The 15,814-nt window shown below is 38.9% G+C and overlaps 1 protein-coding gene and 1 pseudogene across 9 annotated transcripts in view; one reads left to right on the top strand and one right to left on the bottom strand.

Moving 5' to 3' along the window:
• The window catches only part of Stau2 (staufen double-stranded RNA binding protein 2), a 238,823-nt gene that overhangs the window by 199,517 nt on the left and 23,492 nt on the right, over nt 1-15,814 (bottom strand). For all 9 annotated transcript variants that reach the window (XR_001235505.1, XM_013518156.1, XM_013518160.1 and 6 more), the window contains one exon: nt 11,118-11,277. Coding sequence is in view for 8 of the 9 variants with exons in the window: in XM_013518156.1 (XP_013373610.1) it covers nt 11,118-11,277 (160 nt within the window). In the remaining variant the exon portion in view is untranslated. The remainder of the gene's footprint in view (nt 1-11,117; nt 11,278-15,814) is intronic.
• LOC102005851 lies at nt 1,047-5,678 on the top strand (annotated as a pseudogene).

The following is a 15,814-nucleotide window of genomic DNA, read 5'->3' as shown; positions in this document are numbered from 1 at the left end:
TTTTTTGGTCTTTTTGAGCCAGGTTCTCTCTATGCAGTTCAGGCTGGCCTTGAGCTCACTTTGCAGCCCAGGTTGGTCTCGAATTTACAACGATCCTTCTGCCTCAGCCTCCCAAGTGCTGCAATTACAGGCATGCACCACTATGCCCGGCACATTACTTTTTTGAAGGATAAAGCTGAAGAAAAACTAGGTACTAATGAGAGAAGGCACAAACAGGTAGGGAAGAGTAGAAGCTGCTTTTCTTTGAATGTATAGGTTTTATTTTGAAAAATTTAAAATTTTTCAGTTATTTTTTAAATTCCATCAAAAATAAGGAGAAAGAAATCCTTAAAATCAGAGGGAAAATGAAATTGGATCTAACTGAATTGAGTTGATGACTTAAGACTTATTTTTCAAATTACTGTAAAATCCTCATGAGATACATCCTTTAAAAAAAAGAAAGCAAAACAATGAAATGTTAAAACTACTTTCAGTAATCATATTATCACTAACATGATTTTTAGCTAGTATTATGCTTTTGCTTAATTTAAACAAAATTAAATCAAAATGGAGACCAAAAAAAATCTCTAAAAACAAAACAATGCAATTAAGCCTATAGTAAATCAAATTGGTGGCCTTACAAAAAAAGTAATTATTTCAAGTAACTTTAAAAAGCAGTAAAATACTCCTATGTCCTAAAGAAAAATACACCACAAAAAATCATAAGCTATTTTCAGTAATCAAGCTACTAATAATACTGGCATTGGTATCATGAAATTATTATATATTGGAATTAAACAGACTAAATAGGCATTAAACAGATTAAAGAATATAGGTAACTTTGTTTATATTACAAACCAGTATTTTTAACATAAAAGGTGGAAATACAAAGTCAACTATGTTAAGTAAAACACCAGTCTTAAATTTGAATTGCAAACATCATTATGAATTCACGTGTTTGTTTTTTTTTTAGCTTTCCGTTTAAAAAAAACAAAACCAAACTAAAAATGTGGGGTGTTTTCTGGCTCTGTCCATTTAGGTGGCCTAGAAACAACCCATTAGCAATGATGACGGCCAACATCCGGAGTTTGGTTTATAACTATCACTTGCTACTTTAGAAAATATAAAGAACATTCTTTATAGAAAGGGCTGATTCCGGACACATACATTATAATGATAAAAGAGAAAGAGCCAAGCACTTCTCTTACTGCTCGTGAATAAACTAGACTAAAAACATGCAGGTGATGAGGGGAAAGAAAAGCCCTTCGCTGATGAGCGAGAAGAGCTCCAGCTCGTCAGTGCGGAGAGAATGAGCCCCGGAGATCACCACTTTGCAGCTCCTGGTAAAAGAGCAGACCTTCAGGCAATGAGCACCCTGCTCCGCCATCAGGTCGGACGCTGTGGGCAGCTTGATAATGCATGGCCCAGGCTAACCGGCAGAATCTGAGAGTCACAAAATTAGAGACCAAACACCAAGCGCTTTCTGATGTAGTGCAATAGGAAACCGACAAAACTATAAACCAGTCTTGTCAAAGAAATCAAAGCTGAATCTATACAAGTTAACCTCCAAGTCCGCCTATAGGGTCATACAGAGGACAAAGAGGCTTGTTCAGCACAAGTATGCCATCAGCAAAACCAAGACAGTGGAAAGTCCGTGCACCAACGGCTGGTTTCTTCAACCAATAATCTGATGGAAAATAAAGATGGGAAAGGACTCAGTACTTAAGAGGGACGAAGAAGACATTACAATCACATGTAATAAATGAGCCTCATTTTGATCTTGACTCAAATAAACCCACTATGAAAAAACAGACAATAAGGCAAATTTGAACTGGAAGTTTTTTAATGTTGAGAAATTACTGTTTTATCTGCTTAATAATGATGCTGCGGTTAGTTTAAGAATCTTTCTCTTAAAAAAGTATCTAAGATGAAGCAATACCTCTTCTCTCTGACATCTGCTTCAACATAGGCCCTAGAGAAGAGAGAAGACAGAGGAGAAACGAGATTGGCTGCCACGAGTGGGTAACTGCGAAAGCTCGGGACAGGCACAGGTAGCATTCGTTATCTTATTTGCTCTACTTTTGTAAAGTTTTTAAATTCCATAATTAATGTATACTCAAGTCAAGAAATTTTCAGAACCAAAATACATTTAGTAAAATGTGTATGTATGTTCTAACAAATCAAAAAATTTGAATGTGTAACTTTTACATTAAGTGAAATTCAATTTAAATTCTATATTATTTCATTTGAATTACACTTTTTAGACAACACACTTAAGACTGCATTCATTACATGACAAAACAGGTCTACTTATTGCAGCAGAGAAATCAGGGCTAGCACAAAGCACTACCAGAGGAATGACAGAACCTTACACAAATGCACAGCTGGCATTTAGGTTATACGCAATCTGTCAAGAGTCAGACTGTCTGACTGCTTGTCTCATTTCTAAAGAATTAATGTGAAACCACTTTAGACTGTAAAGATGGAAATTAAAGTCAAGAAGAGAAAAAGAAGCAGACCGTGGTGGCACAGAGCTATAATCTAGCTCTGTGGGAGGCTGCGGCAAGGGGATAGCTAAGTTCAAGCTCATCCTGGGCACTGCAGCAACTTAGCAAGACCCTGTCTCAACACTTTAAAAAATAAAAAAAAGGAATGGAGATGTATCTCAGGCCCTGGATTTGATCTCAAAAAGAAAAGACAAAGAAAAAGAAAAGGAGAAGGAAAAGAAGGAGGAGGAGGAGGAGGAGGAGGAGGAGGAGGAGAAGGAAGAAGAGGGGGAGGAGGAGCAGGAAGAGGAGGAGGAAGGGGAGGAGGAAGGGGACGAGGAAGAGGAGGAGGAAAAGGAAAAGAAAAAGAAAAAAGAGAAAAAAGAAATCAAGGGGAAGAAAGGGGAAGGAAAAAAAAGTAATGTACCGAATAGTAAATCCAATTAGATCAAGACCCTAATTTACTACATACACTATGGCAAAGAAAAAGAACATCAAGTATGAAGGGATTTTCTTTTGCCAGACTCTCTACCTTTCCTTCCCTCCCCTCTTTCTTATTTTACTATGCAGTAAAGTCTATAAATACACAACCTTAAGCACACACCTTAATAAATTACTACACGAGTGTAGTCAAATGACCACCACTCAGATCAAGGTAGCATTTCCCCTCACTCAGCTCCTTCAGTCTCGTAAAGTCAATTCCCACCGCTCAATGGGCTCATTCTGACCTCTGCCATCCCTGATTTGTTAGGTTGTTATTTACAACTAAATATGTATTATTTTCTGTCTTGCTTCTTTAAATCAATGGCTCTGCTTGCATATATCAGTATTTTAAACTGTTTTATCAGTGAATACTATGCCACTGAGAGAAAAATACCATAATTTGTTTATGCTTCTATTGATGGAATATTTGCGCTGTTTCCAGTTTTGGGTGATTAAAAGTTACCATGACCACTCTTAAGTCTTCCAGTAGCCACACACTCAGTCCCTTAGCGGTGTAATTGCTGGGTCACAGAACAGGTTTGTGTTTATCAGAAACCGCCTACCAGTTTTCCAATGGCTTTAACACAAAACAGTACTCTGCCACTTTAAAGCTTTACATTTTAAATGTCATAAAGATTTCAGATTGATAACATGTTAATCAAAATCCAAGAGTTATGTCCTTTTGAATTCTATTTTGCAATTATCATTCAGTCACAATTAGCATAAAATTCAAAGGAAAAGAATCCTTGTAGTGGGAAATAAGTAAGACTCTAATGTGCTTGGAAATCACTACTCAGGGTAAAAAAAAAATCCCTGGTGGCATACACTGTATTTGCCACTCAGATGATGAGTTGGGGTACTATTTTAAAACAGTATCACATTCACAGGACTTAAGTAATCTCATGTGAAAATACACGGTATATGTGCTTTATTGCAGTGTTAGAAAACGGTCTTTGTGAAGGAAGCAACAGAGAAGCAGACACAAGACGTGCAAAGAAGCAGAGACCAGACATGCAGGAAAGGCCTTCCTCCCAGAGAGGTCCCCTTCCTCACGAACTGCACACTCCCCTTACCTGGGGGAGGGACACTTCCACAGAAAGCTGCCTTCTGTATTTTTGAAGGGCCTTCCACTACAGCCCCCCACCCCACCCCCTTTCCTGACACACGGTCTCCCTAACTTGCCGAGGCTGGACTCAAACTCCCGGTCCTCCTCAGTCTCCCACAGTGCTGGGACCGCAGGGTGCCCCGAGGCAGCCGGCCCACAGAAAGCATTTACAGAGCCACTTCCCAGTACAACATGTCCACGGAACCCTGGGCACTCTTGTTGCCAGGGCATGAGAGAGAGATGGACCCTGCTGTATAAAAATCATCATCATAGGGCTCCTCATACGTAACAGGGTACAAAGTCAAAACTGTAAACATGTTATCAATTTTTTCTGAGTAGCAGGAAAATTTACTGGGGAAAAGAAACGAGGAATAGGAATAGCTTCGTAAGAATGGAGAGTGAGGAGGGGTCTCCGATGGGTTGCCCCACATATCAATTTTTTAAAAGGGTTCTTGGATTTTTTAAAATTTCTATAACTGACATAAAACCTGAATACATTTATAGGGTATCACGTGATGTTCTGATAGGTTCTAAAACTATCAGTGCTACATAAAAAGGCTAATTACCATTAGGCATACAATGGACTTGTGTCTGCACTAAGTATGTGTAACAATAATGCCACTGCTCCTCCTGGGGGGGACACACTGTGGAGGGCACCCCAGTGCGGTGGGCAGGCCAGAGGCTCCGGGCCCAGGTGTCGGAGGCAGTGGCCTTGGAGGCCACAGGCCAAGCAGGCAGGGGCCAGGCTGAGGCTGCGGGGCAGGGCGCTCCTCAGCAAGGCCGAGGACAAGGAGTGGACTCCTGTCACCAAGCTGGGCCGGCTGGTCTAGGACATGACGATCGAGTCCCTGGAGCAAATTTCTCTCTTCTTCCCCACTAAAGGGTCTGAGGTTACTGACTTCTTCCTGGGCACATCCCTCAAGGACGGAGTTCTAAAGAGCATGCCTGCGCAGAAGCAAGCTCGTGCTGGCCAGCAGAGCGGGTTCAGGGTATTTGTCACCACTGGGGACTACAACGGTCATGCTGGTCTGGGTGTAAGTGCTCCAAGGAAGTAGCACTGCCACTCGTGGGGCCATCGTCCTGGCCAAGCTCTGCACTGCCCCCACGCGAAGAGGCCCCTGGGGGAACAAGATCGGCGAGCCCCACACTGTCCCTTGCAAGGTGACGGGCCGCTGCGGCTCTGTGCTGGAGCGTCTGATCCCTGCCCCCAGAGGCACTGGCATCGTCTCAGCCCCTGTGCCCAAGAAGCTGCTGCTGATGGCTGGTACTGATGCTGCCACACCTCTGCCAGGGGCTGCACTGCTACTGTGGGCAACTTTGCTAAGGCCACCTCTGATGCCACCTCCAAGACCTACAGCTACCTGACCCCTGACCTTTGGAAAGAGACCAAGTTCACCAAGTCTCCCTATCAGGAATTCACCGACCATCTTGTGAAAACCCACACCAGAGTCTCTGTCCAGAGGACTCAAGCTCCAGCAGCCCCTACAACACAGGGGTTCTTACACAAGAAAAATAACATGAATAAACTGAAGAAAAAAAAAAAAAAGAACAATGCCACTAGTACTCAAAGAGCAGCATACTGCTAACACTTAAAACATCTTTGCAGGAAGTTAGGAAAGTCCTAGAACATAGCAATTAGTCAGAAAATATTTGTTGGAGAATAAACTAATTAATTGATCAATCACAGATTCCTACAGAAATGGCTGGCTACACAGAGGGAACTAGGAAAATACAGGATGACCTTAGGAACACCTTGTTATGCCTTAAAGTAAGAAGTGCAGTACTGTGAGTTTGAAGTCAGCCTGGGCTACTTAGTCAGTTCAAAGCCAACAAAGTAAGACCTGTCTGCACTACAAAATGAGACCCTGTCTCAAAACAAACAAAACAGTAACAATTTAAAAAAAAAAGAAGTATAGTACCTAAAACAATGGCAGGGAAATGGCAGGACACAGAAATCAACTTGGAAAGACTATACCACTGGTAAAACTTGGGATGACTTAAGGGCTAAAATAAAAAATGATAGTAACAGGTTATAAATCTGTAAGTACAATAGGAATCCAGGCCTGTAATCACAGCACTCTGGAGGCTGATGCAGGAGGATCACTGTAAGTTCGAGGCCAGCCTGGGCTACATAGTGAGTTGAAGGCAGCCTAAACTACACAGTAAGACCCTATCTCAAAACAAAACAAAAATAAAAACAAGAAGAAGTGAAACTTTTGCTGGGCATGGTGATGCACACCTATAATCCCAGCACACTGAGATAGGAGGATTATGGTGAGTTCAAGCCCAGCATGAACTACATAGTGAGACCCTGTCTCAAAAACAAAAAAGCACCCTTTGGCAACCTTCAAGGTCATAACTGATTGAGCCAGAATTATCAATAGATGGTAAATTTGGTAAGTAAAATACAGTTTTATGAGGAGTAGAACATATACATATATATCTATTATGTATTTTTTTAATTTTGAAACTAAAAAGAGGAAGACATTAACAGACAGACAACCTTTTACAAAATAGCAAAAGAACAGTACAGACAATACAGAATTACAAAGTGGTAGGAAATTAACAATGCTTGTTGTATTATATATTGATATCTTCAAAGTGGCTTCTCATGAAAAGAGACATGCAATATTGATCAATCAAGGACTCATTAACTGTTTCTTTCAGCAAAGAAATAGAAGACGGTAGATCAACCATGTTAACTATCCTGTATATACATACATACAAAATTTCTCCTTCTTTCCCTTCTCTTTTGCCACATCCCAGTAGCCCTTTAATGGAATATTACTCAGCTATAAAGAAAGATACAAACTCGAGGCTTTTATAGGTAAATGGTCACAACTAGAGACCATACTCATAAGTGAAATAAATCAGACCTGCATGTGCAAGCACTGCATTGTCTCACTAGTGTAAAACCTGAAAGAGTTAATAGAAACTTGGAGGTATGATAGACATATGTATATATTATATACATATATTATATATATATATATATACACAAAAAAAAATCTCAAAATATATTCCTCTAAAATACTTCTTTACTTACTAGTAATTAACAAACATACTCATCAATAACTTACAGCAAGGAGAGTGGCACCCATACTCTTCACCACATGGCAGAAACCGCTAATAAATCACTAACTAGATGAATTGATAGTATATCCCAGTATGAAGCACTGCGATAAGTCCAGGTCACTTATACAGTGTTCAGGCTGAAAATGCAGAGATCATGAGGAAACACCAAGCAAACTTGAGCATTCTATAAACTTTGTGGTTCCTGCTCACATATGTCAAGGTCATAAAAGATAAGGCAGAGGAACTATTCCAGACGAAAGAGAAATGAAGAAAAAGGATAGCTGCATTTACCATATAACCTAGATTACATGGTATGTATGTATAAAGAACATTACTGGAACAATCAGTAAAATCTGAATGGAGTCTATAGACTAACTGGTAATTCCTATCAAGTAACTCCCTGGACTTTTTAGTTTAAGTACTAAGGAGTAATGGAACAATCATGTCTGTAACTTATTCCCAGACGGCTCAGAAATGCTAACACTGGGGAACCTGGGCAAATAGTAGTGCTATTTCCACATATTATATATAAATTCAAAATTATTTATAAAGCTGGAAAACAAAAAGGAATGAAGGCAAAATAATTTTAAGATATATTCCTATTTAGCTGGCAAACCAACATACTGTGAATAAGTTCAACTCTTCTCTGCGCTACACTACTATTTAAGACCAACCTACTCACTGAGGAGTCCAGACTGGATCTAATCTGCTCTAGAGATTCCATGCCTCAATAATGAGTTACAATCACCTGGACTACAACAGAGGCCTCTACAGTGCAGAGAGAAATGCACCTGTCTTTTCAATAAACTAGTCTACGTTAACTGAGTGTCCTTATTCTCAAAAGAATAAAACTCTCAAACTCTACCTAACATCATATAGAAAACTTGGTTTTTAACAGACTGTAGACCTAAAATAAAGTTTCTACAAATAATGTGAGGTTACCTCCACACCCTGGTAGGACACAAGATGTGTTAAACAAAAAAACACTAACCAGAAAAGACAAATCTTCATTAAAATAAAAAATTTCTATTTGTGATCTGCAATACACATATCTGGCAAGGAATAAGAAATCCAGAATAGGGCCGGAGATACAGCTCAGTGGCACAAGCACCTGCCTGGCAAGTGCAAGGTCCTGAGTTCAATTCCTGGTACCAAAGAAAAATTTAAAAAAGAATCCAAAATATACAAGAACCCCACATATCAACAATAACAACAACAACAAAAAAAATTATAAAAACAGACAATGGAGGTTTTTTTAATGAGAAAATATTCCAACTAGCACTTTACAACAGAGGCTATCCTACTGCCAACAAGCATTTAATACCAGGAACTGGTATCTGGTACTTAAAATAAGCACCTTCATTAGTTACTAGAAAAAATGTAAATTAAAACCACAATGAATTACTATTAAACCTCTTAACATAACAGCTAAAACTCTGAAAGTTGACAATTTCAAATATTAAGAACATAGAAAGTTTTCCTATACTTACAGAAGTAGTGTTTGAATTTATGTATGAATGCTAAGTGCATGGATCACTTAAGACCTAAAAGTTCCAATCACAAGTATATTCACAACAGAAATGTATATGCACAAAAATGTTCACAATAGTAGCACTTTAATCATCCAAAACTGGAAATAATCCAAACATTTATCAAAAGCATAATGAAAAAATGGGTTGGAGGTGTAATTCAATGTCAAAAGTACTGACCTGGCATGTGCCTGGCCCTGGGTTCCACCCCAGCAACACACACAAACACACACACACATGCAGAGCATAATGAATAAATATAAAAAACATATATATAAAAAAATGAATAAATTATGGTATATGTAAAATATATAGCAATTAAAACAGTATAACATTATATACAATACAGACAAATCTCACAAATATAACGGTGCAACAAACAAGCTCTCATAAGAGTCTAGTATATGATTCCAGTAAGCATGGACAACTAATAATCAGACAGAAATCGAAACGAGGTTTCCTGTAGCGTGGTTTAACCCCCTGAAGGAGGCACGGAGGCGGCTTCCCAGGCCTGGGGAAGACTGGGGTCGCATTCACAGTACAGAGCTTCAAGCCCTGCACTCCTAGTCTGTCACCTGTGCATGCGTAACAGGCGTACCCGTGCTCGTCCGTCCTTTCTCTCGGCTTACTGTGGTATTCAACCTGGCAGCACCTCCGCGGGCCCTTCACGCTCCCCTGCGCCTCCTTACTCTGCCTCGTGCCCAGAGGCCTCTGCCACCGATCTCCCAGGTGACCGCCTTGCTTTCACTACCCTCCACATTCCATTCATATCCCAAACTGAACATCCTAAAATGTCTTGTAGGGTTTCTTTTGCCTTTTTGGTGCTGGCGATTGAACCCAGGGTACATGCAGCATGTACTCTACTGCTGAGCTTTAGCTCTCCTAAAATGTTCTTTTAAATCCACCATCTGCTCGTTCGTAATATTAATTCCACCAAACCACACAAAAATTCAACTCTATAAACCTGGCCTTTAAGTCCATCATAGTCCCAACCTTATCTTCAGCTAGTCTTTTTCTCTCATTACTCGCTTACAGTAATTAAAAAAAAAATTTTAATCCAATCCATTGTCTAGGATTCCTGCTCCACTGTCTTCGTCATAGCACAGTAGTCTCTCAGTCTAGAACATTCTTCCCTCTCCTCTGCCCTTGGCTACCCTTCATGGAAGGCTCATCACTTACATCAGTAATGTTTACCATTTCCTACAGTATTTTACTGATAGCCGTTATTACTCATTCGGCCTTTATCATTACCATCAAGTTATGTGTTTATGTAAGACTACAAGATGCTCAAAGAAAACGACTTCACAGACACGTACTTTTACTTCATAGTACTTAAAAGTGAGTGCTCAATAAACAGTAGTGGTAGTGTTGTGACAGTAATGACCAACCAGTAATCCAAAGCTTTTCAAAATTAAGTAAGTGGACAATCTCTCATCAATTTCCAAACCAAACAGAATAGGCTTCTTTATTGTAGCAATATTTTTGCTTATCTAACCTTACTTAGTGAATACTGCAATCGGCTGAAAACAAGCAAAGGCTCTACTAATAAAGCCACAGCCTTCTGGAGAGAGCAGCGCTTGAAAAAACAGTGTCTACCTAGCACCAGCCACATAAGTCTATGTGACTCGATTGTAAGTACAAGCTCTGGAACTAAAATTGATAAATTCTGGAGTCCCTGTCAGTAGGCACAACGCCTTTCTTTTTAACTCTGTTACAAACATGTCTAAGGGAACGTTAATACTGATCAGAACGTAACGTGCCTTACCAAGCTAACAAACGAGTAAATAGATATATGGCCAGTACTAACCTTACAAGGACTTTATTAACTTCGTATTACCAGCTAATACACTCTGCCAAACACGGATTTGGCTCTTCCCAAAAAAGTAACTGAACACACAAATGTTGTTGTATGCAGTAAAAAAAAAAAAAAACTTTTTAAAAATTATTCTAGGGAATTAAAATTAGAGCAATCATTGAGCATTTTTCACATAAATGATGTTTTAGATTTGTACATTTCTTAATAAACTTCACACAAATGTTCTAAATTGAGTATCAACCATTTCTAAAATGTTACACCAACAAACAAAATATTTAATAAGATAGCTAGGGCTAACTTTATAATTTTGTAAACTAAAGAATAACAATAAAATTGTGTATTCTATTTCTGAAAAGATAAATTGATCATTTCTATCTTTATTTTTGGAAAAAACAATCAAGTTTTCTTTGCTTTATATTTATTCATTTTTGCCAACATTTAAAAAGTAAATTAAGGAAAAACTTACAAGCACGTAACTACTTTTCTTCTTCATTCTTGCACCTGAACTGTTAGTTGTGTGTGTGCGCGTGCACGCGCACGCACACACACTCTCAGCATGTGCGACTGCGCATCTGGCCGGCTACATAAATAAAACCCAGAGAACAGCGTACAACGTAACAGGAGGAAACACGTGAGCGCCGTACCTGGGTTATTATTAACGTTACTCTTGGGTGGCTTCTGAACTGGTTTGGGAAGCGTGGACTCGGTCAAAGCTTTATTAGCAACAGCTTGTTGGGCCTTCTTTATACTGCTCCCTTCCGATTCCCATGTCTGCTCGCCGAGACTCAGTTGCACTGAGAACATCTTAGAAAAACATAACAGAAATTTAAAATTTTCAGGAAATAAAATGGGCTAAGAGAAAAATAAATACACCATACTATTAGAACATTAGTGGTCAAAGTGAGCTTAGAGATCATCCACAACAAAAATCTTATTCTACCTAGTAAAACAATTTTCAGAGATTGTATCAATATTCTACCCTATTCAAAGGCATAAAGGAAGCTCTGAGTGAACATTTTAAGTAGAATAAATTAAGAAGAAATTCTCCCATAAATAGAATCCCACTGTTAATATCAAACTGTCCTCAAAAAAGTAAAGTACAAAGAGTAAGAGAAACTGTAAAAGAAGCCAAAAGCCCTGTCATTATAATGCTTTTATAAAATCTAATGCCTTAAATGTTATACTTAGAATAATGTAGTCAATGAGTTAGGCAATCCTACTAAATACTGTGTAACTAAGAGATTCAACCTCAAATCACCATGTCAGCAAATTCTGTCCACTTTAACCTTATAAATATTTCTGAAATCTTCCTCCTCTTCCACTATTTCCAGCTTAGATGTAATAACTTCCCAAATGATTGTGTGTACACTGTATTTTTAAATTTCAAGCCCACCTGCATTACCCTAATCAGCACCAGCTTAAAACCTTCAACTGTTACTATTTTGGCAGGACATAAAAGTTCTATCTGTCCATCCTCATTTCACAAACACCCTTCCCCCCATATACCCTATATTCTATTCACATCTTCTGTCTGTATGAGCCTGAAAACCTACTGGCTCAACTTCAAAATTTAGGATCAAGTTATAGAAGATGCACACAGCTGATTTCACTCCACAGACTGCCTACCACTTTGAGTAGTAACCAGAAGTATTTATTAATATGGAAGAAGTGTAACTTTGCAGCAAGGAGATCAGGCAGAACTATCTTCACCAGCGACTGAAGTTAGTATCATCAGTAAGGACACAACTACATGACATGCCTCCTGCGATGACTTAATGAGTACACATCAACAACTATATACTATTCTCGGCCAACGATGTCTACGCTGAGTCTAATCATGGAGAAGCAATTCAATCTAGATTACGGGCTATTCAGTAACACAACTGGCCTAGACTCCAAAAATGTCAATGTCATGGAAGGAAAAAAGCAAAACAAAGAATGCAGAGGTGCTGTTACAGATTGAAGGACACCTAAGAGGAGTCAAAAACATGATAAAATATATGACCCTTCACTTGGCTTGCAAGGGGAAATTAAAAAGGAAAAAGAAAACTTAGAAGACAACTGGAGAAACCTGACTATGGACTATGCTATGATTTCAATGTGTCCCCCAAAATTTGTGTGATGGAAATTTAATCCCTGATGCGCAGTGTTGAGAGGTGGGACCTTTAAGACATTAGGTCATGAGAGGTCTGCCTCATAAAAGGATTACTGACACTCAAAAATAGGTTCTTAGAAACAGAGTGGCTTTTAAAAGTAACTTTAGGCCTCTCTTACGCTCTTACACTCCGCCACACCATGCTGAAGCAAGACCCAGCAGCTCCAGCCTCCTGAATTTCAGACTTCCCAGCCTCTAGAACCATTAGCCAAATACATTAAATTACCCAGCCTCTGGCTTTGTTACAGAGCGACAGACTGTATGTTAAATAGTATGTCCAGTGAAGGTAAGTTCTTGAGTGATGGAAGTATTATGGTTATGCAGAAAAACGACTCTAGTCTTGAAGTTTCATGACAGCTGAAATTTACTTTCAAACTGTACAAGGATAAAGTAAAGATCTACATAAGAGGGAACAAGAAATTAATGATGAAAATATATGATTTTTGGTTTTTCTGAGGGTCTTCAAAATTTTTCAAAATAAAGCTGAGAAACACCATCATTTGAATAAAAACATCATTAATACAATTCCCTGATTTTAAAATGATTTTCAATGACTAGCTTTTCCCCAAAGTTTTGGTATTTAATAAAGAACTTCACTGCAAAGACAAGAATTTTGAAAGGTTTTATGTTATACACATACAATATAAACCCATGTCTAAAAACATAAATACCCATGTAAATATTAGACCTTTAGATTCCTGATGGCACTTGTATTACATTTAATCTGCATGTCTCCAAACCTGACCTCTCCTAAACATCAATCATAAATCTAATTGTTCATGGGGTATTTCCACAAACTAAACAGGAATAAATATAAAAAACACTCCTCTACACAACTTCCCCAGTCAGCTCATATTCCAGAATATTCCATCCATTTCTCTCCCAAAAGTTCTAGTTCAAAATAGCTTAATAGCTTATTAGTCTTTTCTTAATAAGATTCATTTATTAATCTGTTCCTACTGGATGCAGGTAATCAAGGAATTTCTGTCAAGTCACTGGCTGTTCATGGCAATAACAGAATGCTTTGACTACTCACCCAAGAATGCAGTCTATCATGCTGAAGCTCTAACTCTCAATGTGATGGGATTTGTGTAGGGACCTCCGGGAAGTCATTAAGAAGTAATAAGTTCATGAAAGTGAAGTTTGCATGACAGGTTTAGTTTCATAAGAGAAAAAGATCCACATTTCTCTTTCTCCACTAAGTAAGAACACAGAAGATGACACCATCTGCAAATCAGGAAGAAGGCCCTGACCAAGGTGTGAATTGATACCCAAAGACTAGCTATGAGAATAAGACTTCTGTTGTTTAAGCCACCTAGTCAATGGTATTTTGTTACAGCAGCCTGAGCTAAGAAATGTTCCTTATAAAAATAGTTTGGAAAAATCACTAAACAATAAGATCAGCACTCCTTGGAGTACAGAAAGAATCTGATTTCCAGAACGACCACAAAAATTACAAAGCACATAAACAGGAAAAGTATGACTTATTCATAGGGGAAAAAAAAATTAAGAGAAAATATCCCTGAGGAAGCCCAGACACTAGACATACAAGACAAAGACTTTAACAGTCTTATAAATGCTCAAAGAGTGAAGAAATCTATAGCCAAAAAACTAAGGGAAAACAAGTGAAAATGTAGAGAGTAACAATAAAGAAACAAATTATTAAAAGGAACCAAACCAAAACTCTGAAGCTGAGAAGTATAATAACTGAAATGAAAAATTCATCAGAGGAGTTCAACAGTAGATTAGAAAGGGCAGAGAAAAAAACAGGTGAACTTAAAGAAGGAGCAATTGGAATTACCTAGTCTGAGTAGCAGAAAGAAGCAAGAATGAAGAAAAACGAACAAAAAGCAAGATTCCTACAGGACACCACAGAGGTAAAACAAGCTTACCCATTTTGGAAGTTTCTTGAGGAAAATAGAGAAAAGGGGACAAAAATATTTGAAGAAATAATGACTAATCCAAATTTGATCAAAGAATTGAACCTACATATACAAGGATCCAACAAACTCCAAGTAGAATAAGCTCAGATCCATAAGAAGAAACACTAGAATCAAACCAGTAAAAGACAAAAATCTTCACAGCAGCAACAGAGAAACAATTCATATATGAGATCCTCAGTAAGACTGACAGCAGGTTTCTCCTTGGAAGCCATAAAGGTCAGAAAACAAGAGGATGATATATTTAAAGGCTGAAAAAAACCACTGCCAAACAAGAATGATTTATGCAGCTGGACACGGAGGCACACCCCTGTAATCCCAACACTCCAGAAAGTGCATGCAGCAGGATCACAAATTCAAGGCCAGCCTGGGTACCTTAATGCTTTTGTGAGACCCTGTCTCAAAACGAAAAAACAAAAAGGTTGAGTAGGTATCTCAGTTTGAAGACCCTGGGGTTCAATTCTTAACACCACAAAGAAAAAGAAAAAGAATGCTATATTCAGCAAAGGGCATCCTTCAGAAATGGAAGAGAGTATAGGCATGGTTGTACACACCTGTGTGGAGGACCACCTAGGCAACTCTCCTTAGAAGAGGAGCAACTGCCTCCATTTTGGCTGAGCCTGACATATTTCCATGTACTGATACATACAGAGTCAGCTAGGTCTTCTCCTTATCCCTTCAATTGGCTTTAAGCAATGCATACTGATCTAGCCAAGGTGCTGATAGCAATCTCTGGAGATGGCAGGCATGTTTCCCTGACCCCGATGTTCCTCCAGAGCCTGGAAAGAGGTGGGATGTGTGAGTGAATGTTCCACACTGTTGGCTGGGATCGAGCCTTAGGAATAGAGGCTATGACTTCCCAGGGCATAAAAGATTACACATCAGAGCTGACGCACCAACCCCAAAATATTAGTTACTAGTCTACTAATATTTGGGGTTGAGATACTACCTCAATTGTATGATGCAGATTACTCTTTCTGCATATCCTTCTCTGCTTATTGCAGAGATGACTTCAGGCCTCCTACCTAGCCTAGCTCATGGCACTCACGTATTTCCCACCACTCTCACAGTCACTCATCCTCAAGCCACTCCTTCTTCACAAATGAATAAAATCTGGGTTTGGTCCTGGGTCCAGGCCTTTGTTCTGGATAGCCATCATCATGGCTGGACTTAGGACCCCCTGGCTCCCCATAACTACAAATATGCTTTCGTGTCTTTATTCTAGCCATGGGTTGTACTGGAAGTG

This window comes from Chinchilla lanigera, unplaced genomic scaffold (genome assembly GCF_000276665.1).
Source record: "Chinchilla lanigera isolate Chin_1 unplaced genomic scaffold, ChiLan1.0 scaffold00043, whole genome shotgun sequence".
NCBI lineage: Eukaryota > Metazoa > Chordata > Mammalia > Rodentia > Chinchillidae > Chinchilla > Chinchilla lanigera.
The sequence above is the reverse complement of the archived record's forward strand: the minus strand, read 5'-3'. Positions and strand labels throughout refer to the sequence as shown.